The 22,459-nt window shown below is 39.4% G+C and overlaps 1 protein-coding gene across 2 annotated transcripts in view; it reads right to left on the bottom strand.

Moving 5' to 3' along the window:
* Window positions 1–20,741, bottom strand: part of ZNF326 (zinc finger protein 326) — a 28,404-nt gene extending 7,663 nt beyond the window's left edge. The window contains exons 1-11 of one of the 2 annotated variants that reach the window (XM_075098085.1): window positions 20,592–20,741; window positions 20,044–20,118; window positions 13,805–13,931; window positions 11,331–11,736; window positions 8,399–8,597; window positions 6,581–6,615; window positions 5,563–5,650; window positions 3,196–3,310; window positions 1,995–2,142; window positions 1,565–1,664; window positions 86–216 (exon numbers count right to left, since the gene is read on the bottom strand). In XM_075098085.1, the coding sequence (XP_074954186.1) occupies window positions 86–216; window positions 1,565–1,664; window positions 1,995–2,142; window positions 3,196–3,310; window positions 5,563–5,650; window positions 6,581–6,615; window positions 8,399–8,597; window positions 11,331–11,736; window positions 13,805–13,931; window positions 20,044–20,118; window positions 20,592–20,607 (1,440 nt within the window). In that variant the 5' untranslated portion in view covers window positions 20,608–20,741. The remainder of the gene's footprint in view (window positions 1–85; window positions 217–1,564; window positions 1,665–1,994; window positions 2,143–3,195; window positions 3,311–5,562; window positions 5,651–6,580; window positions 6,616–8,398; window positions 8,598–11,330; window positions 11,737–13,804; window positions 13,932–20,043; window positions 20,119–20,591) is intronic. The other variant, XM_075098086.1, reaches the window with a different exon arrangement.
* Between the last annotated feature and the right edge of the window lie 1,718 nt (window positions 20,742–22,459).

The following is a 22,459-nucleotide window of genomic DNA, read 5'->3' as shown; positions in this document are numbered from 1 at the left end:
CTTGCACCAAGTAACATAACACTTCTCACCTATTAGGTGATGCTTGTGCTTTTTTAATTCATTTTAATGATATGTCATATCTTACTTGTTTTCCTTTTGTGTGATCAGGAGATTTTAAGTGCTGCTGAACAGAACTGTGCAATGCAGGAACGTACACGCTGCAAGCACTGCAGTGAACAGTCTCGACTTTCATCATATGGTCATCAGCAGTAACCCCTGCCAAAAAAGACGCAACAAATCATTAAGACAAATGCGTTATTCTAGGGGAGCAGAAGAGGGGATTGGTTGTTTTATACCAGAAAATTAGAGCTCTCAGTTGTTAAACATGTCAAACTGAACCACAGGGGAATATTCACTCAAATTCAGGCATCAAAATTAGGCTCTCTGAAGGCAATGTTGAAGGAGGATGTTTTTCACTTGGATACTTCAACTCCTTCTCTCCACAGACTACATAGGACACCCAGGCAATTATGTTTGCTGCCTAAGGTTATGATATATGAACACCTACCTGCCTAAAGAGAGGGAAACAAAAATGATACATCAAATTGAACTATTTAATGTACAAAAATACTATCTATTTAAAATCAACAGTAACTAATATCCTTAATAATACAAATTCTGATACAAGAAACAAACAAAGCTTCACCAGAGCAGTTGGATTTACCATAGCCCTCATAAGAGCAACTAATTTGTTTCCTTCCCTCCCCTCACCACCAGGAAGAAGCACATGAATCCAGTTCCTCTTGCAAATTTAAATATTAGCTTGCCAACAGAACGTTCTGATGATAAAGGCAAACAGTACTTCAGGAAAGTACATAAAAAGAATTTGGGAGATTGTTAAGATGTTGACTATATCTGTGTAAGTAGCTTTTAGCATTTAAATTCAAATTAAGGTAATATACAAATACAGTTATTACCTAAAGTAAAGACATCAAAAGGTGCCCCTTCTAGCTCTGGCACATCTTTTGAAAGTCCTCCAGCAAAGGATAAAGTGGAAATATATGGCACAGCAAGGCAGGGACGCACAAAAGGTTCTAGAAAACTGCCTTTAGGGCAGTCAAGGGGAAAGAATTCAGGCCAAGATGCATCTTGGGTAGCCAAGAAAGCGCTCAAACCCCTCCTTTTGTCAGCGTCCCTCAAAACCACAGCAACTAGCCCTTACATTACTCATATCCTTACCATCATATTTGACCATTATCACCTTACTGCTTTGTTACATGCTCTCTTTCAATCTATCTGCATCCACCTGTTACCACTCCTCACGCGCTATACTGAATCAGACTGTGGCAAAGCCCACCTAATTCTGGCTGCCAAGTACCTAGCACAATGTTATCTTACTTTCTGACAAGGCTACATGGATAGCAAATGTTATTAACGTTTGTTATCTCCAACTGTGCTTACTTTCCACGTTATATCAGAAATGAAGCAAGGAATCCCAACCAGGTACAGAAAAGGTGTGAAAATCGATCATTTTAATTCAAACTTTTTATCAAATTTGAAGAAGAATGGAAGGACAGGATTAGAGCTCCACAATATGCACTTTCACATAGAAAGCATTACTTACCTTCCATTATATCTTTTTCAGCTGCTTGAGCATTTTCTGTTTGGTTACTTGTCTGTTGCTTACGCATAGCTGTCTTCTTGAATTTATTCACCATACACTCCTACATGGAATCAGAAAAAAGTGGTAACACATTTGATGTACGACTGTTTATATTCCAAGAGGCACCTATACTTAAAATATTACTGAAAACAGCTCTGTAATAAACAGCAATTAATTGTTTTTACTGCTTAAGGCATTGCTTCTTATTGTAAAATTAACACTATTTTACAGACTCTGAATTTGCTTCAACTTTCAGTAATATGTGCTGTGTCAAAGGTCATCTGCAAAAGGAGCAACGATGATAAATTAAGCACATTTTGAAGCTAAGTGGTAAATTGTGACCACAGTCTCATGTAAATGTATTACATAAATAAACAAACAGTTGTCTTACATGAAGAAATTCCATCACTACTTTGTCAAATTTGGTTTGCTTCTGGATATGATCCAACGTTTCCTGGTGAGCTGCACTCTCCAGATGTGATTCAATTTCTTTTTCTTCAAACGTTCGAAATTTGCAAAATGAGCAAGTAAATGCCATTCTGTCAAGAGAAATACATTAAATACTACCATTAAAGAAACATTCTTCCCTCTCTCCTCAAAACTACAATGACTTGACAAACCTAATTAGAAAAGGAATGGGAGAAGCATTCTTTAGAGAAGTCTAAGTGAAAAAGAAAAAAAAATTCCAGCATTGTACATCATGAAGGGTAACTGCTACAAGAACCAAATACACATCAGGCCAGTCTCAGAGTAATGAATTATCTGTGCAGAAGATCAAAACTGCTGAAGTCAGAAGCTAGCCATTTAGAAGTCACATTATTCTGTGAGTATATCTATCATAGTTCTCTAGTTTGTGTCACCTTTCGTAGTACTTCTCACAGTCAAGTCAGCCCATGATTTCCTAACTACAAATAGTCAAAATAATTAATTTAAAGCTCATTTTCCATACAAAAACTATATAACCTTTATAAGGAAATATGGCCTCCTCAGCACAATGAGGAAGTGGCTGTAACACTATGACCATACACTGCAGTGACACAGAACAGTTCTGAACAGTGCTGGCCATTAGCTTGCCCGGCTGCAGCAAGAGTACGAAAAGTTACAGAACCATCTACTTTTTTTTTTTTGCGCTACAAAATAGCTCACCATACTTATAAAACCAGAATAAAGTCAAATTCTAACAGCTCATTTAAGGCAACATGAATATCTATTTAACTGAAACACATGCTTCAAAAGCAGTACCGTGCTAAGCTGCTTCTCAAGTGTGCACTGATGCACTTGTGGGGGAGAAGGGGTTAGGAAATTGTGCGTTTTCTGATACAGAGGTCCAGTGAAACATCCAGTCTTCTAAGCCACAGGATCTGGGTGCTAGGTTTTGTTCTGAGTTTTTCTGTTTGTTCGGGTTCTTCGGTTTTCTTTTAGGGGTGGGGGATTTGGGGGATGGCAGAGGGTGGGTTTTTTGGTCATTACTTTGTTGCATTTTATTTCCCTAAAATCAGTCCAAAGGGTCTTTCAGGAAAGAAGACATATTCCTACAGAGGGGTAAAGGGGAAGAAAAGCACTGCACACAAGACAGAAGTTGTAGAACGAACCTGTATCCATCACCGTATTTTTCACTATTTTTTTCCCTTCTACGCCTTTGTTTCTCTCTTCTGGCCTCAATTCGCCGCTTTTCTTCTTCCTCACTTTTAGCTTCTCCTTTGCCATCTTAACAAACAGTAGAAGAATTTTAAAATGTTACATTCAAAAAAACAAACCAAAGCAAGTAAGAGGATGTGTCTTCCTTGCCTTTTCCACAAACACCTCAAAATGCCAAGAAAGGCCCTATAGCAAAGTGGTTCAATGGTTTATTTAAATGCCACAGAAGTTTTGCTTTGGTTTCCTCCTCTAAAGACAATGAATTCAAACATCTGCTTCCAACAAACTTAGTAGTTTAGGGGTTACACTCTAAATTACACTCATAAAAGTAAAGAAATTCAGAGTTAAAGCAAACCCTACCCTGTTATGCCTAGTTGTTAAAGGCCTCTTCAAGTAAGTGACCAGGAAAGGGTACTAGTGGTGCGTGGGGAGAAACACATCATTTAAAACTCCCTCCATGGTTTTAGAGTACCATTGCTATAATCTCCTTACGTAAAAAGGAACTATCTAAAGCCATTCTCTTCTGCTGAGAAGGCAGTTTCCAAAACACAAAGCAAAGGTTCTTATGAGGGAGACATGACAGTGTTTCATTAAGGTATGGTACCCAACCTGAACTTCAACAACTTCATTATTTTTCCCCACTAGACTTTGCTTGATTTCACAGAAAAATGTTCCAAAGATTTGCAGTTGAAAGAATAAACCAGTGAAGGAAGAACCATCTGGGAGGGTGGGGGTGAACCCCAACAAACCCACAAAACAGAAAACCCAACCAAACCTTCAAAGGAGTAGTTCATTAAATTATCACCTGGCATGTAAGTTAAGAGTGCCAACAAATAAATGACTAGAAATTAGCTTTGCAACATTAAAGACTTCTAAGGACATTGGCTATTTGCATAAACGTACTTATAGTTGCCTTTTCTATGCCTGCTTTAAAAGCCTATAGACAAAGGGAAACAATTAGAATATTATTCGGTGAGTAGTTTTAGAGCAGGAAAAAGAGGACCACTTAGTTTTCTTCTGCAGTTCAGCCTTAGGAGAGAGGTCAGCCCCTGTGAAATCTGCCTCCAGCCAAACAGCAACAGAAAGGAACATACAGCAGCATAATGCAAAAGGAAAAACAATAAAAAAAAGACTTGCAAAAAGCTCTGTGGGTCTAGAATTGTTGCCAGGAAGTACTGAAAACATTTCCACTAACAGCTTACACTTCATTCCTGACTACCCCAAGGTTTTTGTTTTGTAGTAAAGCGTTTCAAAAATTACTGATCCAGAGAGAAAATAAACTCTTATCCAAATTTTTTTTTAATTCATTTTGAAAACAAAAAAACCAACCACCCACCCACAGAGGCAATTCCCATTACTGATCTCAGGATTTAAATTTCTCTTAGTGCCTCACCACCAACCCTGGAAACTTGCAAAGGATCACTTGTTTTACTGCTGTAAAAATCATCTAGCACAATTCTGTGGAATGAAATGCGTCTGTATCTCACCCGTCCAGCTCACAAATTCTCCTCTTATAAGCCTCTCCTGTTACAAGCTGGGGAACGGAAGCCTAAATCTACACAGAAACTGTGACTCCCACTTTCCTTCAGTGCACTTACAAAAACTTTTAAAATTGAAAAAACCCACACAATTTAAAAAAAAAAAAATTAAAAATACTATTTCAAGAACAAGAAGCTCTAATCTGTTAGCTGCAAGCTTCCAGCGCTCTTTACCATCAGATTAGACTACATACTGATAGGGCAGCACACAAGGGAAGGGTGCTAAAAATAGCTGCAGCCTTAACATTGTATTTCTTTGTGTATGTGTTTAAAATCAGTACAGTTAATATACACTTCAACTGATTTTATGTAAACTAATAATTAACCTGTTTCATCAAAGCTGCACATGAAATAGGTCTCTCGTTCTTGAGAGCAGCTCTGAGTTAACTAAATCCACTTTCATAAAAGTGACTCACCGAGGATTTAAGGGTAAGGTTGATCAGCTAGTGGGGTAAATAATAGGATATGGGTGAGGAACTGAGGGGATAAACATTTGAGCAGTGGGTATAGAAAACCATTGACGTTAATTTCACAAAAGTTAAAGACAAGTCAAACAACATACAGAGACAATCAGAAAGCAGAGAGACAATAAGCATGTAAAGAACAAAACAGGTGACTGATGGATGTTACAAACAATCTTCTCCGTGGCCTAAATTTATAAACTCTTAAAAAAAAAAGTCATGCTACTCTAACTGTTAGAGGTCAGACATACAGGCTTACCAAATCTATTCACTCAATGTCACACAAATACAATACCGTACCTGACAAAGCAAACTGACTTACCTCCAAAAGTCTGATATCCAAGATCATAAGCGTCTCTTGTAAAGTCTTCATATATAACGACTGCACCACTTGTGTCCACTTCAATTTCCTAATAAAGTCAAACCCATAGATTTTTTTGTAAGAAAAACAACAAGACAATGCCTTTCTAAATCCAGAAAAAGACAGCGCAAATTACTTCATTTCTGATAATCTGTTACTTGCTATTTTTATCAAATATGACAATGGAAGAAAGCTAATTGAGTGTCTAACTAGACTCAATGTACAAACACTCCAAGCTATGCATTTCTCCTTAATGCCTTGAAGTCTTTGTGAATTAGTTTCACAATCAAAATTCTCACTGTCTTCTACATAAATATTCTGACTTCCAATTCAGACTTTGAAATACTTACTTGAGAGTATGTTAATAACATCCACTCAAAAGGAAAGGAAATATCATTCCAGTCTCTCAACATGGAACCAGGATATACATACTCACACACACACATCTTACTAATCACATCCTTACATATTGCTGCAACTGATCTTCCTGTAGGTGGGAACTAATCTCTGTACCCTGCCAGAGAACACCTGTTAACACTGGTTCTTTTTTTATTTACCCTCTCTCCTTGATGTGTCTTATGTCTCACCCATTCTGTCTTACTGTTGGTTAGTAATCTCTGTCATTTTGCGCTTAATTTCTCAACCCACCCAAGCAGGTCACAGGTGTATGAATTCAAGCTGACTACCTACGACAACAAGAAGTGTTCATATGACAGCTCTCCATGCATTGCTAGAGCAGGTAGGGTCTACAAACACACTTTAAAATTCATTTTCCAGGTGATCTGCACCAGCTATATGTTTCACTCAAAATCAGTACAGATTTCAGACTGCGACCAAAATAACGTAGTTGCAATAAAAGTTTAGAAAAAACTTAAGTGCTTAATTTTTAGAACTCTGGCTTAATAATTATTCATTGTAAGGTAAACTATACAAACTTCTGAAAGAATCACAAACATTTTCCAATTCTGGGAGTCTTTACCTCTATTGTAGAATCCTGGAAAGATGTCTTCATGTCTATAAACATAAGATGAGGAAGAAATAAATAATGCAGAAGTGCTGTCACTGTCAATTCACTTTAAGACAATAAGAATTTAGGGAAAAAATCAGCTTCTTATGCAGCTAGGACAGTCTACATCTACAATTCATCATATTTTAGTAATGACACCAAATGTAAAATCAGTTATCCTTCAGAATATAAACTAAATAGTCTTGTAGAAGCAATCACCTATATCTAACTCCACAAAACAAGAAGGTCAAGACTGAAAGGACAACACAATTTTGAGATATATTTTCATACATATATTGTATACCGATTGCATCTGCTCTTCTGTTAGTTGTTACCTGCTTCTTAGCTTTCAACTACATGATATTGCTTAGTGTATCTCTCAGTTCAAGTCTCAGAAAATTGTATTAATCCACCCAACAGTTTCTTTCCTCCAATGTCAGAGCCACAGGACAGGCTGATTAAAAGTCTATTCTAGTAGGCTCTATCTACACCACTTCTTAAAGTAACTTTGGTATTAAGTAATACATTGATCCTTGGATTGTGGAAATCGGTGAGGGGGGACAGATAACAAACTAGGATTGCTCTGTCTGAAAGTAGTTTAGAACCAGAGAACCTACAAAAGTACTGAAAGAAGAAGAGCTAAGAGATGCAAGTCTTCGATATAGCTGAATGTGCATTTTACAGACCCGTGTCATCACCACGAAGCTGGTGAGTCCGGCAATAATGTTACATAAACAGAAGGAAGAGGCATGTGCTCTATACACCCAGTACCTGAATTTTTTACAGTATTCTTGAAGCTAAAGGGAACAGTTTTGTAATACACAGTAATGTAACTAGAATTACAAAATCAAAAATAAAATTTTCATATGGAAGTTTCTACCAAGCCTGTGCATTTACCTTGCAAGCTTTGAGCTAAAGTAATTTTAAACATTTCTCAGGTATGATTTGAAACCAATCTAAATAAAACACTGCAGATCCAAATGACTGAGGAAATTACAAGCACAAAAACCTAAAATATGACTGCTGTACATGCCACTCATAATATTTAACTTAAGTTTACATTCCCTCAAAGTAATTTATTCAAACCTCATTAGTGATTTTTTTTCCTCCAGCTTTGCCTGCAATATCAGAGTTATTACAGTTGTAGGACATCTTTAGGGAAACTAAACAATCCAAGCGCCACCAATACTTTGCAGTGTATACTTCCAGTTTACCTATCATATTTCCAGTTCTTCTCTTCAGTACTGCATTTCATTTACAAGAAGGAGCAATCTCTCTCTGCCTTTCATAAAGTACTCTGTAACAGTTTTCACCATTTTCTCACTTTGCTTCCCCTTCCCTCTCCTCTTCACCCACACCTTACGCCTTTATTTTACCTGCACTGCACTCCTTTATGTCCATCAAAGTATCTGGACAGCAGGACCCAGGCTCGTGCAAGGGCACATTTTAGTATTTGTCAGGCACTGTCCCTTAGGGCAACCTGAGGCCTAAAATTATTTTCAGTGGTGAAAATTTGCCTCCAGGAAGTATCATCATAAAGTCTGAGAGAAACGGTCTTCAGCAGTACATATTTAAACGCATCAAAATACTAAATTTCATTCAGCAAATTATCTTTTCAGTAGAAGAGTAAACTCAAAATGTGTTGTGGAGTACTTCAAAGGTAGAAAATGAAGAATTGCGAAACAGCACATACAGCCCTCTTTCTGAATATTAAAACTAAATAATGCTTAATGAATTTAAAAAAAAAAAATCAGTAATTTTAACTTCAGAATTTTGGCACTTGTTACTTACTAGGTGATTTTTTCTGGCTCAACTTCAAAATAGGTTTTGTCATTTTGGGTTTCTTGATAAATGTCCCACCAGGTTTGTTATATGGCTGTGGTATCATTTTTCTTTTTATCCCTCTTGCAGCAACTGCTGCAGGACTGGGTTTGTTATGATAGTCAACAACAATTCCAGGTCTGTGCATTCCTCCAAAGTCTCCCATATGCTGAAAATTTGTGAAAGCAAGAAAAAGGTATTAGTATATGAAATCAATAGAAATAAAACAATTACTTGGTACAATTAAATGTGAACTAAGTAAAATCTGCATTCTAGAGCAAAATGCAGGGGAAATTTAAGCTTCCAGTTTGATGCCATGTTGGGCAATGGCTTTGTGGGTGTTTGTCCAGTAGAATGAATATGTATGTATAAACTGTGTTTCTGCTTATTCAGAACCATTGTCCAGACAATAAACATGTCTATCAGAGTTCATATCTCAGCCTAACATCTTGGCTCCTCTCTTCAGATTCTCTAGATGATTAATCGACTTCTCCCTCTGGGGAAAAAACCAAGGGCTAACCAGTCCAGTTTGACACTTCAGTCAGCAGTCATTTAAGAGAAAAAAAAGAAAAAAAAAAAAGAAAAGCAGCTTTTTTTTTTTTTTTTAATGCCAAATGATTAGCAGTGATTTGAAAACTGAGTAAAGAAGGTTGTCCAGTGTGGAACAGTGATTAACTGAAGGATGCTCATTCTTTCCTCTACTCATCTTCCCACTGAATTCAATAAATTCAGAATTTAAAAGTTGGGCCTGAAGGGAGCGATACAAAAACATGGCAGCAATAGGAATGAAAACTTAGTTGAAAGACTAGACCTTTCTATTATTTCTAAAATCCTGCAGTCATTTGTGGACACTCGTTCACGAAAGTTACCTCTCTGAAGGCACAGAACACGTGAGTAATCTGAAGTGGGAGAATTTAGGTAGCTGCAGTATTTTCAAAAGCGCTAACATACTTATTAATATTAATTCAATTACTTTATTAATAAAGGGCAGAAGAGAGCCCACTGACTGGATGGGTGACTTGGATAAGCAGAAATATTTGTATTGCCATGAGAAGAGAATTAGTATTATGCTACCAAAGTTAAAAGAACATAAATAACTTCAACATACTTTGTGAAAAGTATTACTTTTAAGCAAATTTTAAATGACAGACAGAATGTACCAAAACAGGCACTTTTCTTAATCAGAAGTCCATGCACAAGATCTTCATGTTAATTTATTTAGTTGAGATAGTTACAGATCTGCCTAGCATGTACATTTACACTGTACACACAAATTTGACGTGAAGTACGCACTTGGATAATTTCAAGTACTTTTTTGTTTTAAACAGACAGTCTATCTATTAAAGGTGCAATGCATTTTACATATGGTAAGTAGTTTAGCCTTTACATTCTCCTTCATTACATAACAGACTAAAAAAAGATAAATTTCAAAAGCAAAACAAAAAAAAGAAATAAAGCTACTTGGCTGTAACTCTGCACAAAACTTTCAGATCCAAATGCGTTCTGAAAGAATGGCATCCAAGCTGAGGAACCTAACGCTTTCAGCTTCACAAGCGGCAAACCATAAAGATGAGAATCTATTTCTCATACCATGCTATATGCCAGCTAGCAGCCATGTGCAAATCTGAGCTAAAATTTGAATATGGCAACTTTAGTACTCAAGAATGCTGTAAAGCAGACTTTCTGGAACAAAACCACCACACAATTAGGCATTTAAAAGACCCCAGTAAAAAATTATCTTCCTCTACACTTCAAGCTACAAACAAGTTGTATGGTTTAGTACTAAAGAATTGCTTCCCAAAGAAATATGGCACGCTTAAGAATTTTAAAAGATAAGTTACACCTAGAGGCACAGGCAGAGAAGTGTTCACTGAACTCTTAGCACTTAAAAAAACATAGTCAGAACTGGGATTATAAAACCAAGATAAAGGGACACCATCAACTCAAAGTTAGTACTTCTGTCAGGATTTTTTTTTTTTTAGTCTTTTGTTGTGGTTTTTTTTTTTTCCTCTCTCCTAGCTCATTTAACATTAAGCATTACTTCTCCAAACTGTGATCCACTATTTTGTGTACAGCTAATCTTGCCGTTTCTTGGACAGTTTTTACATCCTACACTGGAAAGGCATCCACTGAGAAGACGTTAGAACATGTAAGTCTTCAAAACAAAGTGAATACAAGTAACAGGACTAGGCACACTCTCTGGATATTGAAGTCAATTCTGTGAAAGGACGTGATTTCAAGTTGATGATGCTCCTTTAACCATGCTTTAATTTTGAAAAAGAATCACTGTAGCTGCTGACCACCCACCTTTGCCATTTCCTCCCCATCACCCTTCCAATACACAAGTCAGAGTAAGAATTAAGTTTAAAAGACGACTTGATGTTCGATAAAGCATGTGTTCAACATATTAAACAATTAGCTGAACTTCTACCTTTACAGGAAACACAGACTACTCTAGCATTCACAACCTGGGTATTATTTTTTGCTTATACATTGCACCTTTAACCTACTCAAAACTTCAAAAGACTTTGAATTAACTTTTACAATGTTCAAGAATTTCCCCACCAGCAGCAAAGATGCCAGCGTTTACAAGGAAAAATGGAAGTCCTTTTAATCCCTTTTAGACCAAACCCACTACTTTTATCTTCACCTTTCAAACAAAAGGAGAGGTTTAACAAACCTTATCAACTAGTCTTCTATTACTCATTACTTTCAACAGAAAGAGGGACTGGGTTCTACTTGAAGACAGCTTCAAGGGGGTAAACAACATTGTCAACCATGATAGTTTGCTTGGACAAAAAACCCACACTGTACCGAACAGTGCATTCATTTTAAAGCAGTGGTCTTGAAAGGGTTTAAAAGAGTGTCTAGTGAAAAGAATCTGAAAAGATTCTGTACTTACTCCTCGGCCTCGGCCTCTGCCTGTTGATGGTCCTCCAAAAGCATCATAGTTTCTGCTTCCAAATCCACTTTCAGGATAAGCAGGCGTTCCTCTCCCCCGAGAGCCTACAGGTGCAGGCTTCATATGGGGTGAAGAAAAACTGCTGTAGGAAGAGTAACTCTCTCTTCCTCTGTCCTCCATAAACCCAGGCCTCAATTTTGAACGGGAGTAAGGTGCTTCCCAGCTAGACCCGCCCTGGTTTCTACCTCCGAAAGAGTCAAGGCTATTCCGGTAGGAGTTGTCAAATCGACCACCATAACTACCTCCGAAGCGGCTTTGTTCGGGTTCATTATAACCATAGCCAGATCTGTACAGATCTCGCCCACCCAGAGAAGACCCGGAGTCGTAAGACTCATAAGGTCCAAACCTGGAAAAGTTGCACAGTGAGGAGAAAAAAAAGTAAGCTTACTAATGTTATACATTTCAAAAGACAAGTTATCAGTTGACATTTATCAACTAAAATCAATTTATTACTATACTGGTCCGTACAGTTGTGTTATTGTTTAATCTTGATTAGGGCTGGGCAAATCACACTATGACCAGATAGAAAGCTATCTGAGTCATTTTTGCTACTAACAATTCTAAAGTTCAGTAGGCCTGAACTTTCTTTACTTATAATTTTCAGCAACATTTATTTACTAAAACATTATTAGAGCCCAGCCCTAGTCTCACGAAAATAATCACCTGCAGACATTCATAGGCTAGTCAAACTCTCCTTTCTTCAAAATCATGCCCTCATATTCTAACAGTTAAACAGCATTTAAAAGGTGGCTTTAGTTCTGAACTGAGGAAAGAAAAAAAAAAATCTTTTTTGTAGTGGTACAGTTGTGAGTCTTAAACACCCCACAGTTCTACTTTTAAAGGAAAAATACATGTGCTCTTCCACTCATATCTGTACTTTTTTGACATTTTCTGCCCTGTAAAATTCAGTCTCCCGATCAGAGTTCATGATCTTCAGTGTATCCATCTTGCACTTGCAGACCATTAAGTCTAGCAACTCAGGATTTTGAAAGTCTACCCAATGCATGCACAGTGGACACAAAAACAGTCCTTGGAATTTCAGAGTAGAGTAACAAGGAACTGAAATCTTTAGTTATCTACCAAGAGTTTGCTTTGCCTGGAGGGGGAGGGTCAGGATAGAAGTCATCAGTGTTCGTAACCACTTGGAAGGGAAACACATTAGTGTCCCTGCCAGGTTATAACAGGGTAATTCAGCAGGAGTTGGGAAAGACAACCCCTTGACTGATACAATATAAACTAGGACAGACTCAAATTATTAACTGTATCTACAGTAAACTGAATGCCTTCATTTTAAAATATGTTCGTCTCAGAAGACCCAAAGCTACACAGAAAATGCACTATCTACAGAAAGAGCCCATGCACAATATTAACGTTACATGGCAAGAGACATTTCGGTGTTCAAGTAGTCATTCAACCTCAATCATATGCAGATTACTATATGGTAGGTACAGCTCATTCCTGAATCTCTGCTCAGACTTTTAAGTCAATCTTAATGTTCATCATTAAACAAATTATACTTAACTAAAATGTTTAACAGAACCGTGCAGCAAAACACAACACTTCTCCAGCCTCCCTGCTTAGCACTGTCCTTGCCCAGTGGCACCACAGTGACTACAGACAAGAGTCATACAGTAGTCTGGCTGCGGCCAGACAAGAATTCAAGGGCACACACAAGAAAACCATCAGATTATCTAAGTTTTCTTCACGTTTTATTTCCTCCAAGATAGAATCACTACTCTGAAAAGCATGCTTCTTTGAATATGATATTAAGACCTAAATCAAATCAGCTGCTCCCTACTGTTTTTGTCTGAAAGAGCAACAGTAATAGTATCCTAGCATTAAATACACAACTTTAAGACCACTGCATCAGTATTTTTCTTTTTAGACCAATCCATCTTACAAAGCAGCCCAGAACATGCACACAGTTTTGAGTGTAATCAGTACCTGCCAATGAAATAATCTGGACATGACTTTAAGATTCAATACCAAGATCAATTGAGCACTGCACATTCAAGCCAAAGAACACATACCCTAAATGTTCCTTGAAAACGGAATGTTGATAGATTCAGTCTAAGGCACTAAACCAGTTAGGTCTAGTCTGCTAGGTCAGAAATGGTATGTCAGGCCAATCAGCTACAAATTGCCAGCCATTACTGAAAAATAAAACTTTTTTCATTTTCATTCAAAGACGCATTGTTTCACTGTCACTTTTCCACAAAAATGCTGATTATTACAAGAATCTAGCTCTTACAGTTTAGTATTTGCTAGTATTTATCAAACAGGAAGACTCAGAACGGAAGTGTTTATACAAAATCATAACAACATGCCTCAGGAACACTTAAGTTAGAAGACAGAACGATTTAAACTTAAATTGGATTTGATCAATTCTTGGGACAACTGAAGGATTATTTTACCTGTTACCACCACCACCACCTCCTCCGCCTCCACCTCCATGACTCTCCATCCCATAGGATTGGTTAAGGTAAGAGTCCATGGATCGTGGGCCACCATAGCCTCCATGCCCATAATCACGGTCCATGTCTAAAAAAAGAGCAGAAAAATGTTTATAAAGAAAGCAAGCATGAAGTCTTATTAAGTAACCTAGTTTAAATTCTTAAGTAAAAAACTTTACTCTGCCACAGTGCTTACAAATAAAATACAAAACTGCCAGTTGCAAACCAATTTCGACACTGTGCTTAGGGAAGCCATGTGTCTTGGTCATTATCTGCGCACCTCTTAACTGAAATCCAGTTCATATTTTTTCTCAGTAGTGGATAGCTCAGAATTACTGTTCCATCAGCTGGAATTCGGACGCAAGTTAAGAGAATTAAATGCAGAAGCCCAATGTAGAATGTGTCAGAAGTTAGTGGAGAATTAAGACCACTTCCCTCCCTTTAATAATACACACAGCTCACAGGCATCTGCCTTCTCTATCCAACACTACAAGAAGCCTTCACTCACATTGACAGAGACCTTGGGTCAAGGTTACAAGCTGTCAGGCTGCAGTGCAGACTCTGTCTATAGGCTACAGTCAAACTAAAGAATTTTCTCCAACCTAGCACAAAAACCTACCCAAACGAGCACCGAGTTGCGGTTCACTAACTGCACTAAGATGTTGGTATTTCATAGCTGAACTGAAGTCATTTCCTGACAACTTTATATCTTGTAACAAAGTCTGGCAAAAGAACCAACTTCTTCCTCAACATTGGAAGTCCTATGTAAAAGTACTGGTTAAATAACCACTCATAAATTCAAAGCACTAAAACGGTGTCATAGATCTGCATAACAAGTATGATCCACTGTCCTCCTGTAGCATACACAATTCGCACTTCACTGGCATTCTAGAGACCAAAACTTTTGGATAACACACAGAAAGCCTGGCAAGTCAAGCCTCACAGAAAAGGGAATGCAGAGAAGGAAAACACAGTGAACACAGGAAAGATAAAAATATAACCACACAAAGACTTGTCCGCTCTAGCAAGTGAGTGTATTTTATACATTTTGAAATCGCCAAGTTTAAGCCATTGACTTTTCCAGAAGATAACAGGGCAATAAGCTCACTTGAAGTCATAAGAAGTTTTCGTTTTTAAAGAAACATTGTCTAGAGAATTACTTATAATTGCATGAAAGTAGCTGTAGTGATGAAAAGTATATATATACACTATTTCCTGTTTGTACCTGCTTCTTGTTCGCACCAGGCAACCATCGTAACCTACTTTCTTATATCTGTCAACAAGAATTCTGCAAATAGTATTGAGCTGACTGTATCGCTTTTACACAGATGTTCTTAGCATGCCTGAATACAGACTCCAACAAATGAAGATCTCCTGCTGATTTTTTTCTTCTAATAATCATAGGTACTTTCTAAAAAATTAAAGATTATACTTTTGAAACAAAAAAAAAAAACTTTGAACACGGAAGTCACTCTGCACCTTTCCATATTCCGAATATACAATAAGATTCTGCAGCAAAGCACAAGAAAAAGCTTTTCAAAATACTAATCATGTAGCACTACGCAGCATCAACTTAAACCGCAAAGTTACTCTTTAAAGAGATGGCTGACCCTTCTAATAGAAGCATCTAATAGTCCTTTCTGGTGTGACTGAATGACCTACCACCTAATCCAGTAGAATACCCTCAAGACTGCCTACATAGAGGTAGCAGGCCAGTATAAGGAGTAAGTTAGTCAATAAAATGAACTCAGTTTCACAGAAATTAAGGTTAGATGATCCCATGGTCAATCTCAGATTCAAGCTTTTAAATCTAATCCAAAGACACTGACATTCTGAAAACTGAAATACCTGACCTGAAAGCACCCAATAATTTACTTCGTTTCACCTATTCGTTGCTCCCTATTACCTACCGGCCCTGAGATGGCACAAAAGTAATTAGGTTAAGAGTTTAAGAGTTGAATCAAATCATTCAACAAGGAAGAACACAACATACTGTCAAGATCCCTGCCACTGCAGTCCGATTCTACTACAGGGTAGTAGGTAGTGATCCGCATGCCAGAAGTTCACTACTGTGAAAAACACACGAGTTCTTAAAAAAAAAAAAAAAAAAAATGGATTGAAGCATAGTTTTGAAATCAATTATTAGTCTCAAATCTTCAGCATGAAAGCAAATACTAAAAATACGTTTCACAATCACAGGTTAACTTCCGACATCCACTTTTGCTCAACACTCTCCTTACTCATCAGCGGCTCATGTTAGATAACATCAACAGTCTTGCCATAGAGCTATGTCAGTCCCTAAATCCTCAAATCACTGGATTTAGGACATCACCTCCTCCTCCCTAACAGTGAACAACTAATTCATCCTTTCCAGACTCACTACCCTGCACTCACCTGCATTATAAAACACTCACATTTGAAAAGGTTTAACAGACGATACACAAAAGGTACAAAGAAGTGAAGAGGGATTATCACCTTGCATTATTTTCTACTACAAGAAACTGGAGGTAACAAGCTAAAAAATTAATTGGATCCTTTTTCACAAAACAGATACTTAAGTCCTGAAACTGCTCTGTGAAAAGCAGTTACTAAAAATTTACATGGATTTAAGAAAGAAATGGGATAAATCCGCTGACAAGAAATTCAAAGGATGTTGAACACAAGACTATGTCTCTGGTTCAGAAAGTCCCCAAGCTGCAAACCAGTGAAGGCATATAAATGTACTGAAGGAGTACTTGTATTATTCCTTCCACATTGCCAAACGGACAGTGACAGACAGGATATTGGTGAGATCTTATGATCAGCTTCTAACTACTTCATGAAGTGTCCCACATTGCTGAGCAGTCAACCTATCATTCCAGCCACTGGCCTCCCGGTTCAGTCATTGTGTCAGCTGCAAACTTTGCCAAAGATTTGTAGATTTTACACTTCATGCCCAGAGCCTGACAAAGATACTGCATTCAAATTAGTAAGTGCAGTATCTTTTCAGGCATTAAACTTCTCTTTATCCTGAAAATCTGTTCTTCAGATAGGCTTTATCCTAAAAAGGGGGAAAACATACAAGAACACAAGAAGTTGGGTGAACCAAAATAAAAGGATTTCAATTTTGTCATGTAGTAGCTGAATAATAATCACTTGTACAGCTTTAATTATTACAATCTCAAAGTAAATAGCCTATTAGCTGACAAACCTCACAATCACAGACATCAAAATCCATTTTGCACTGGCCTCTTTCACACTTTTGATTCTTCTTCTACTAACTAAAGCAAGACAGATGGACATGGAGCATTAGAAAAAGCTGTATCCACACAGAAGAATTTTCTCTGCCTGTAGCCTGCTCCCTGTTCACTGTTACGTTACCTCTGGCTGTCACCACCGATGAAGATATGCAGAAGTTTGCCCGTCTGTGCGAACTATTTAGACCAAATGTGAAATTGTTTCACACGCTAAGAGAACATGTGCTAAAGCACTAGAGAAAAAGCACCAGGAATTGTACTGCAGTGTCTCACACTGAAAATTCGGAAGCGTAGTACTTCATTTAAGTCTAAATAGTAACTGTTTAACAAAGAAGCCTTTGAAGAAATATTGTATCTGTGTATCTATGAATACTAGAGTGAAAAAGAAGAAAAAAGTGGCAGCTCATATTTGCTCCTAAAGTTTAAAAATGAAAGAGTAAATCTCCAAACTGATGAAGTCACTGACCAAGTATCTGAAACAAAGAGTTTGTTGAAGGAATAAATCAGGTTTTGGTATCTGCAGCCTCTTGCATAAATATGGTGTGGATAAATGAACTGTTGAACTAAAGTACAGAAACAGAATTGCGAAGAACAATCTCACTTTTCATTTCTAGAGCATGCTTAAAGTCTACTGGGGTAGGGCAGAGGGGAAGAGAGTTATGTCAAGGGGGAAAAAATATTACTTCTAATAAATAAGAATGGGACACTAAAAGACAAGTTCAATTTACAAATGAAAATGTTCGTGTATTCCTTCAGATTAAAACACAAAAACAAAGAAAAGCCTATCTGGTGGAGAAACCATTTAAAATAGCTGCAAAATAAATCTCAACAGCCAGCAAAGAAAAAAATCAAATTTTTCTTAGGAAAAAAAGTAGGAAGTTAAACGTGTAGGAGGTAAGACTCAGAATCCCTTGGTACAAAGGAGTCCATTCAAAAGAAAAAGCTTAAGATCAGAGAACATTGAAGTCATTCACAGAACAAAGAAACAAATTCGTTTTCTATAGTGTTCTCCATGTGGAGTACATGAAAAGGCTACGAAGATTAGAAAGGCGAACAATCTTGCAGTAATAAATAATAAATCAAAAAATAAACTTCAATAAAATAAAAATAACCTTTAAACAATAAAAAGCCCCCAGAAGCACTAGCTTGAAACAAGCTAAATTCCCCTATATTTTAAATGCATAATGACTACAGCAAGCTTAAGGATCCATTGTGCCATAGTAAGCAACATTTTTTCCAGGCACGCTACATTTTTTGTAACACCATGCCTGCTTTAAGATCACAACTTTGTTATTAGATACAGAAGTTTTAAGACATCAAGTCCCATCCAACCACATTGATGAATTTTAGGAATAGCAGCAAAAGCCATTTCCCCTTCCAGATTAAAAGCACAATGGTTACAGTAATCAAAATATTAACATGAATCGTTAATATTTCTGTTAATAATATAAACAGAATTTATTCTACAGGGCATGTCATCTCTGTCTCAAGCCAAGTCATCAGCAAGGGACAACGGCAGCATTACAGCGGTCATCAGCCATCCAGTGAGAAGCGCTTCACACTGGCTAAAAGTTTCCAGCAGGAGGAACCTTGCCAAGAACTCAAATGAAAACTAGGCAAAGATGAAAACTCTCAGCATCCATCCTCTATTGCCATCTACTGGACCCCTACAAAATAGCCTTTAGCCCACTATACAGAATCGGGGTAAGCAAAGCTTTATGCATGCCTTACCGACGTACATACAATGCATAAACACTGACATTACATGTTTCAAACTGCATACATGACAGTTAAACTTGTTTAATAATTATGAATAATGGAAAGCTTAATTATCACAATGAGAACTATTATTGAAGAGGTATATGAAAGGAACAATCTAGTTGTACAACATACATTTGATTGAATCCAGGCTTATCCTATGGGAAGTAACCACTTTAATACTACTGTCATCAGATCTCAGAAAAGCAGGTTCTGTTAATGGCTACAGTGAATATTCCAATAAAGATAATTAAACTGCCACTCAAGAATTTTTTCTACTAAAAATCTAAAGGACATTTAATTAGGAGTTAATACAGAAGATTAAAAAACAGGGCCATAGCTTTCATTTCTATATTTTACTATGAAGAAAGATAAATACAAAACAACATAATCGGCAAAAAAGGTAAGACTCAAGGAATGTATCATTTAAATTATCATCCTGCAATCAAAGATGCATCTGTAATCCAACATGTTATTTCCATGTAACAGCCAGCAAGAGTAGCAAGAGATCAACAGCAAACGTTTATTTGATAGCATCTGTAAGTGAAGCTTAGATACAGTTCAGTAAAGTTTTCATAATAACATCCTTTTAGTATTTGCTTGCATGCTGGCAAGAGATGTCAAATCATTCCTTGAGTCTTACTAAACTTGTAACCTTAATCATCTTACAAAAATATGGGCATTATTTTTTGTTGTATCTATGTGGTATTTTTGATAGCGTAAAAACAAGAGCTAGCTTTTGCTGTATCACATTTACTTTATATGCTTTCTAAATTTCTTCCCAAACTTAAACTTAAAAAAAAAAAAAAATCAAGCAGTTGCAGGTTCTGCTTTTTCCATGCCTGCTTAAAAAGGGGAAACATCCTCCTTCTTTTCAATAGCAGTAGCAAGAATCAAATACAGCAGTCCATAAGAAAGCAAAATACTGATTTATGTAAAAAAGCATGACTATAAAAGTTTGTATTCCCCCCCCATCCCCACTCCTCGATCTCACAGTTTTGATTTGGAACGTGCAGGAGTTCATGTCGACATGCCCAAGATGAAAATCAAGTCTCACTCCCAGCCAGTTATAACTCCTCCAGAAAACAACATGTGCAGTCAAACCACGTTACGTACTTTTAATAACCCGTTTGTTTTTTGCTTTTGCCAACACTGACTGTTCAGCCCCAACGCTTTTTACAGGTTAGACGTATTTATAGCTCATACCTGAGACTGACCCACTGGGCATGTTCACACCACAATGCATGGGGGTATCTGGGAATCTCCAATCTCTGTCTTCAGCTGGAGAGGATGGGTCAGTGAGAATGACTTAGTGCTTAGCAAGAGCTGGAGGGGAGAGACAGGGAGCCGCAAAGCGAGGCGGCTCTCTCTCCTGTCGGATCTCCAGTCTCCTGACACGACCCCCTCACGGAGCTCGCCCCGAGCTCCCCCCGGCCCTGCCCGCGCCGCCCCCGCCCGCCGCCTCCCCCTCGCCCCCCGCTCGCCCCGCTCGCCCCAGGGCGCCTCGCCCCGCCGAGGGCCGCCCCCTCCCGCACCGCCCTCCCGCCCGCGCCGCCCCCCGGGAGGGCCCTCCTCCCGCGCAGCCCTCCCGCCGCCGCCGCCACGGCTCCCCCGACCCGGGAGGAGCGGCCAGGAGGAACTCCCGTCCTGCGCGGAACAAAGCAGCCGCTGCCATTTTGAGACGCGGCCGGGCCCCGCGGCGGCAGCGGTGGCGGCGGCCGGGCCCTACCCTTGCTCTGGGGGTGCGCCCTCACCTTCCCCGTAGTCCATGGCGGCGGCGGCGGCGGCAGGCCCGGCTCCCCCAGACGGCTGATGGCCGCGGCGACACGGCGGCGGCTCCGGCTTCTCTCAATGGCGCCTTCCACCACAACGAGCGGGGGCGGGACCTGGTGCCACGGCGCGCCGGCGATTGGCCCGGCAGCCGCACCACGTGAGCAGGCCGGCCTGCGAGGAGAGGGAACCCGGGACCGGCGGCGACGCCGCGTGAAGCGCTGGCGTAGGGTGCCCGGATGGGCTGTGTCACGAGGGAGGCTGCGCGGCGGCCATGTTGGGCCCTGGCAGCCGCCATTTTGTGTTCTGGCGTCGGGCCCTCTCATGCGTCAAGCCGCTCCAGGAGTAGCAGTGGCGAAACGTCCAGGCCTATACCCCCCGCGCCCCACACACGCACCCATGGGCCCCGGTGGTGGCCGCTGCAGGCAACGCTCCCCATGGTGCATAAGTACCAAAATCTACCATTACGCAGAGCTAGAAGTCCAGCAGAGTGTGGCAGGAATGAGCCCTGAGTGTCTTCCCTGCAGCCCCACAGCCCCAGCTGTGAGGAGTCCCGTCCCCTGGCCCTGCCAGTCCCTAAGGGGGGCAACTGCTGTGTGGTGCAAACCAAATGCCTTTGCAAAATAAAACTCTTATTTAAGCAACACCACCCCTCTTAATGCCCCCCTTAGATGAACCTAACAGGTATTAACACGGGTTCATCTGTCAATCTCAAGACAAAGTAATTTCACGTTTATAATAGGCTGCACTGAAACAGAAACAGGCTAACGGTAACCACAGACTTCCATTTTAAGTTAGTGGTAAGCTAACACTGTGCTTCTCTGTGCAGCCAAAGATTTGAGGAAGAAACAGACTTTGACCCAGACACATCATCGTTGAAAAAATCCCCCAAAGTCCTGTGTGAAGATCACATGTGGGGAAATGCTCCATTCCTTATAGCTTCTTAATGGTTTATACACCCCTGAAAGAAAGAAAGAAACAAAAAGAAAAAAAAAGCACGTGAGGGAGATGGCAATGAGCAGATCTGGTACAGAAAACCTGGGAGTATGTCTCTGAGGACAAGCTATGTGTGAACTTTCAGGTTTTAAGGCCAGGCAAAGCCACTGCCTCCCAGGGTTTGATTTTGTCTGGGAAGCAGGGCTTCTTTGGGTTTCGGGTGGCTGATAGGATGGCATCAAAAACTTCCAATTTCTTCCCATCTGAAAAGTAATAAAAGCCTCACTGCACAAAAGAAAGATTTGACTCACCCAGGTCCAGAGCCCAAGTTTTGTATTAAAACCTAAGTCTGGCAGAGCAGTCAGGCAGTTTCTTTCCCCGAGCTCTGGATGGCAGCAGATGCGAATGTACTTGAAATGCAGACATCGGCTACAGCAAGGGAAGAGCACAGCAGCCAGCAGCTTCCCCTGATGAGCTCTCCTCTAGCTCTCGGTCCCGTCTCTCCCCAGCATCACAGGAGAAGTACACGCAGAGAAAATGGTTATTCCTGCCAAAGGGAATCTTTCCTTTGGCTTCACTGCAGACTTCTCAGCCAAAGATAAGTAATGCTTGTGCAGAGCAGTGATTTAAAGGCCTGAATAGCCCTCATACAGACTTATCTGTGCACCCATCCCTTTACACATGCACCCTCGTGCAGACCAGACAAGTTTCTTGCATCGAACATGAGACTTATACAATACGCATTTTCCTATATGTTCAGGGCTGTCTGCAACGTAGCAGCCTCTTTCCTGCAGCCTTTTCTGCACTGCTGGGTGCAGCGCTGCTCAACATGATCTACAGTCTTGTGCGTGTGAACAGGAACAAGGAGCAGCATCACACTGCCCTGCAGATGGGAGCAGACCAGTGTGTGGGCGGT

Source organism: Phalacrocorax aristotelis, chromosome 6 (assembly GCF_949628215.1).
Source record: "Phalacrocorax aristotelis chromosome 6, bGulAri2.1, whole genome shotgun sequence".
Taxonomy (NCBI): domain Eukaryota; kingdom Metazoa; phylum Chordata; class Aves; order Suliformes; family Phalacrocoracidae; genus Phalacrocorax; species Phalacrocorax aristotelis.
Note: the sequence above shows the minus strand (reverse complement) of the source record. Positions and strands in the feature narration are given on the sequence as shown.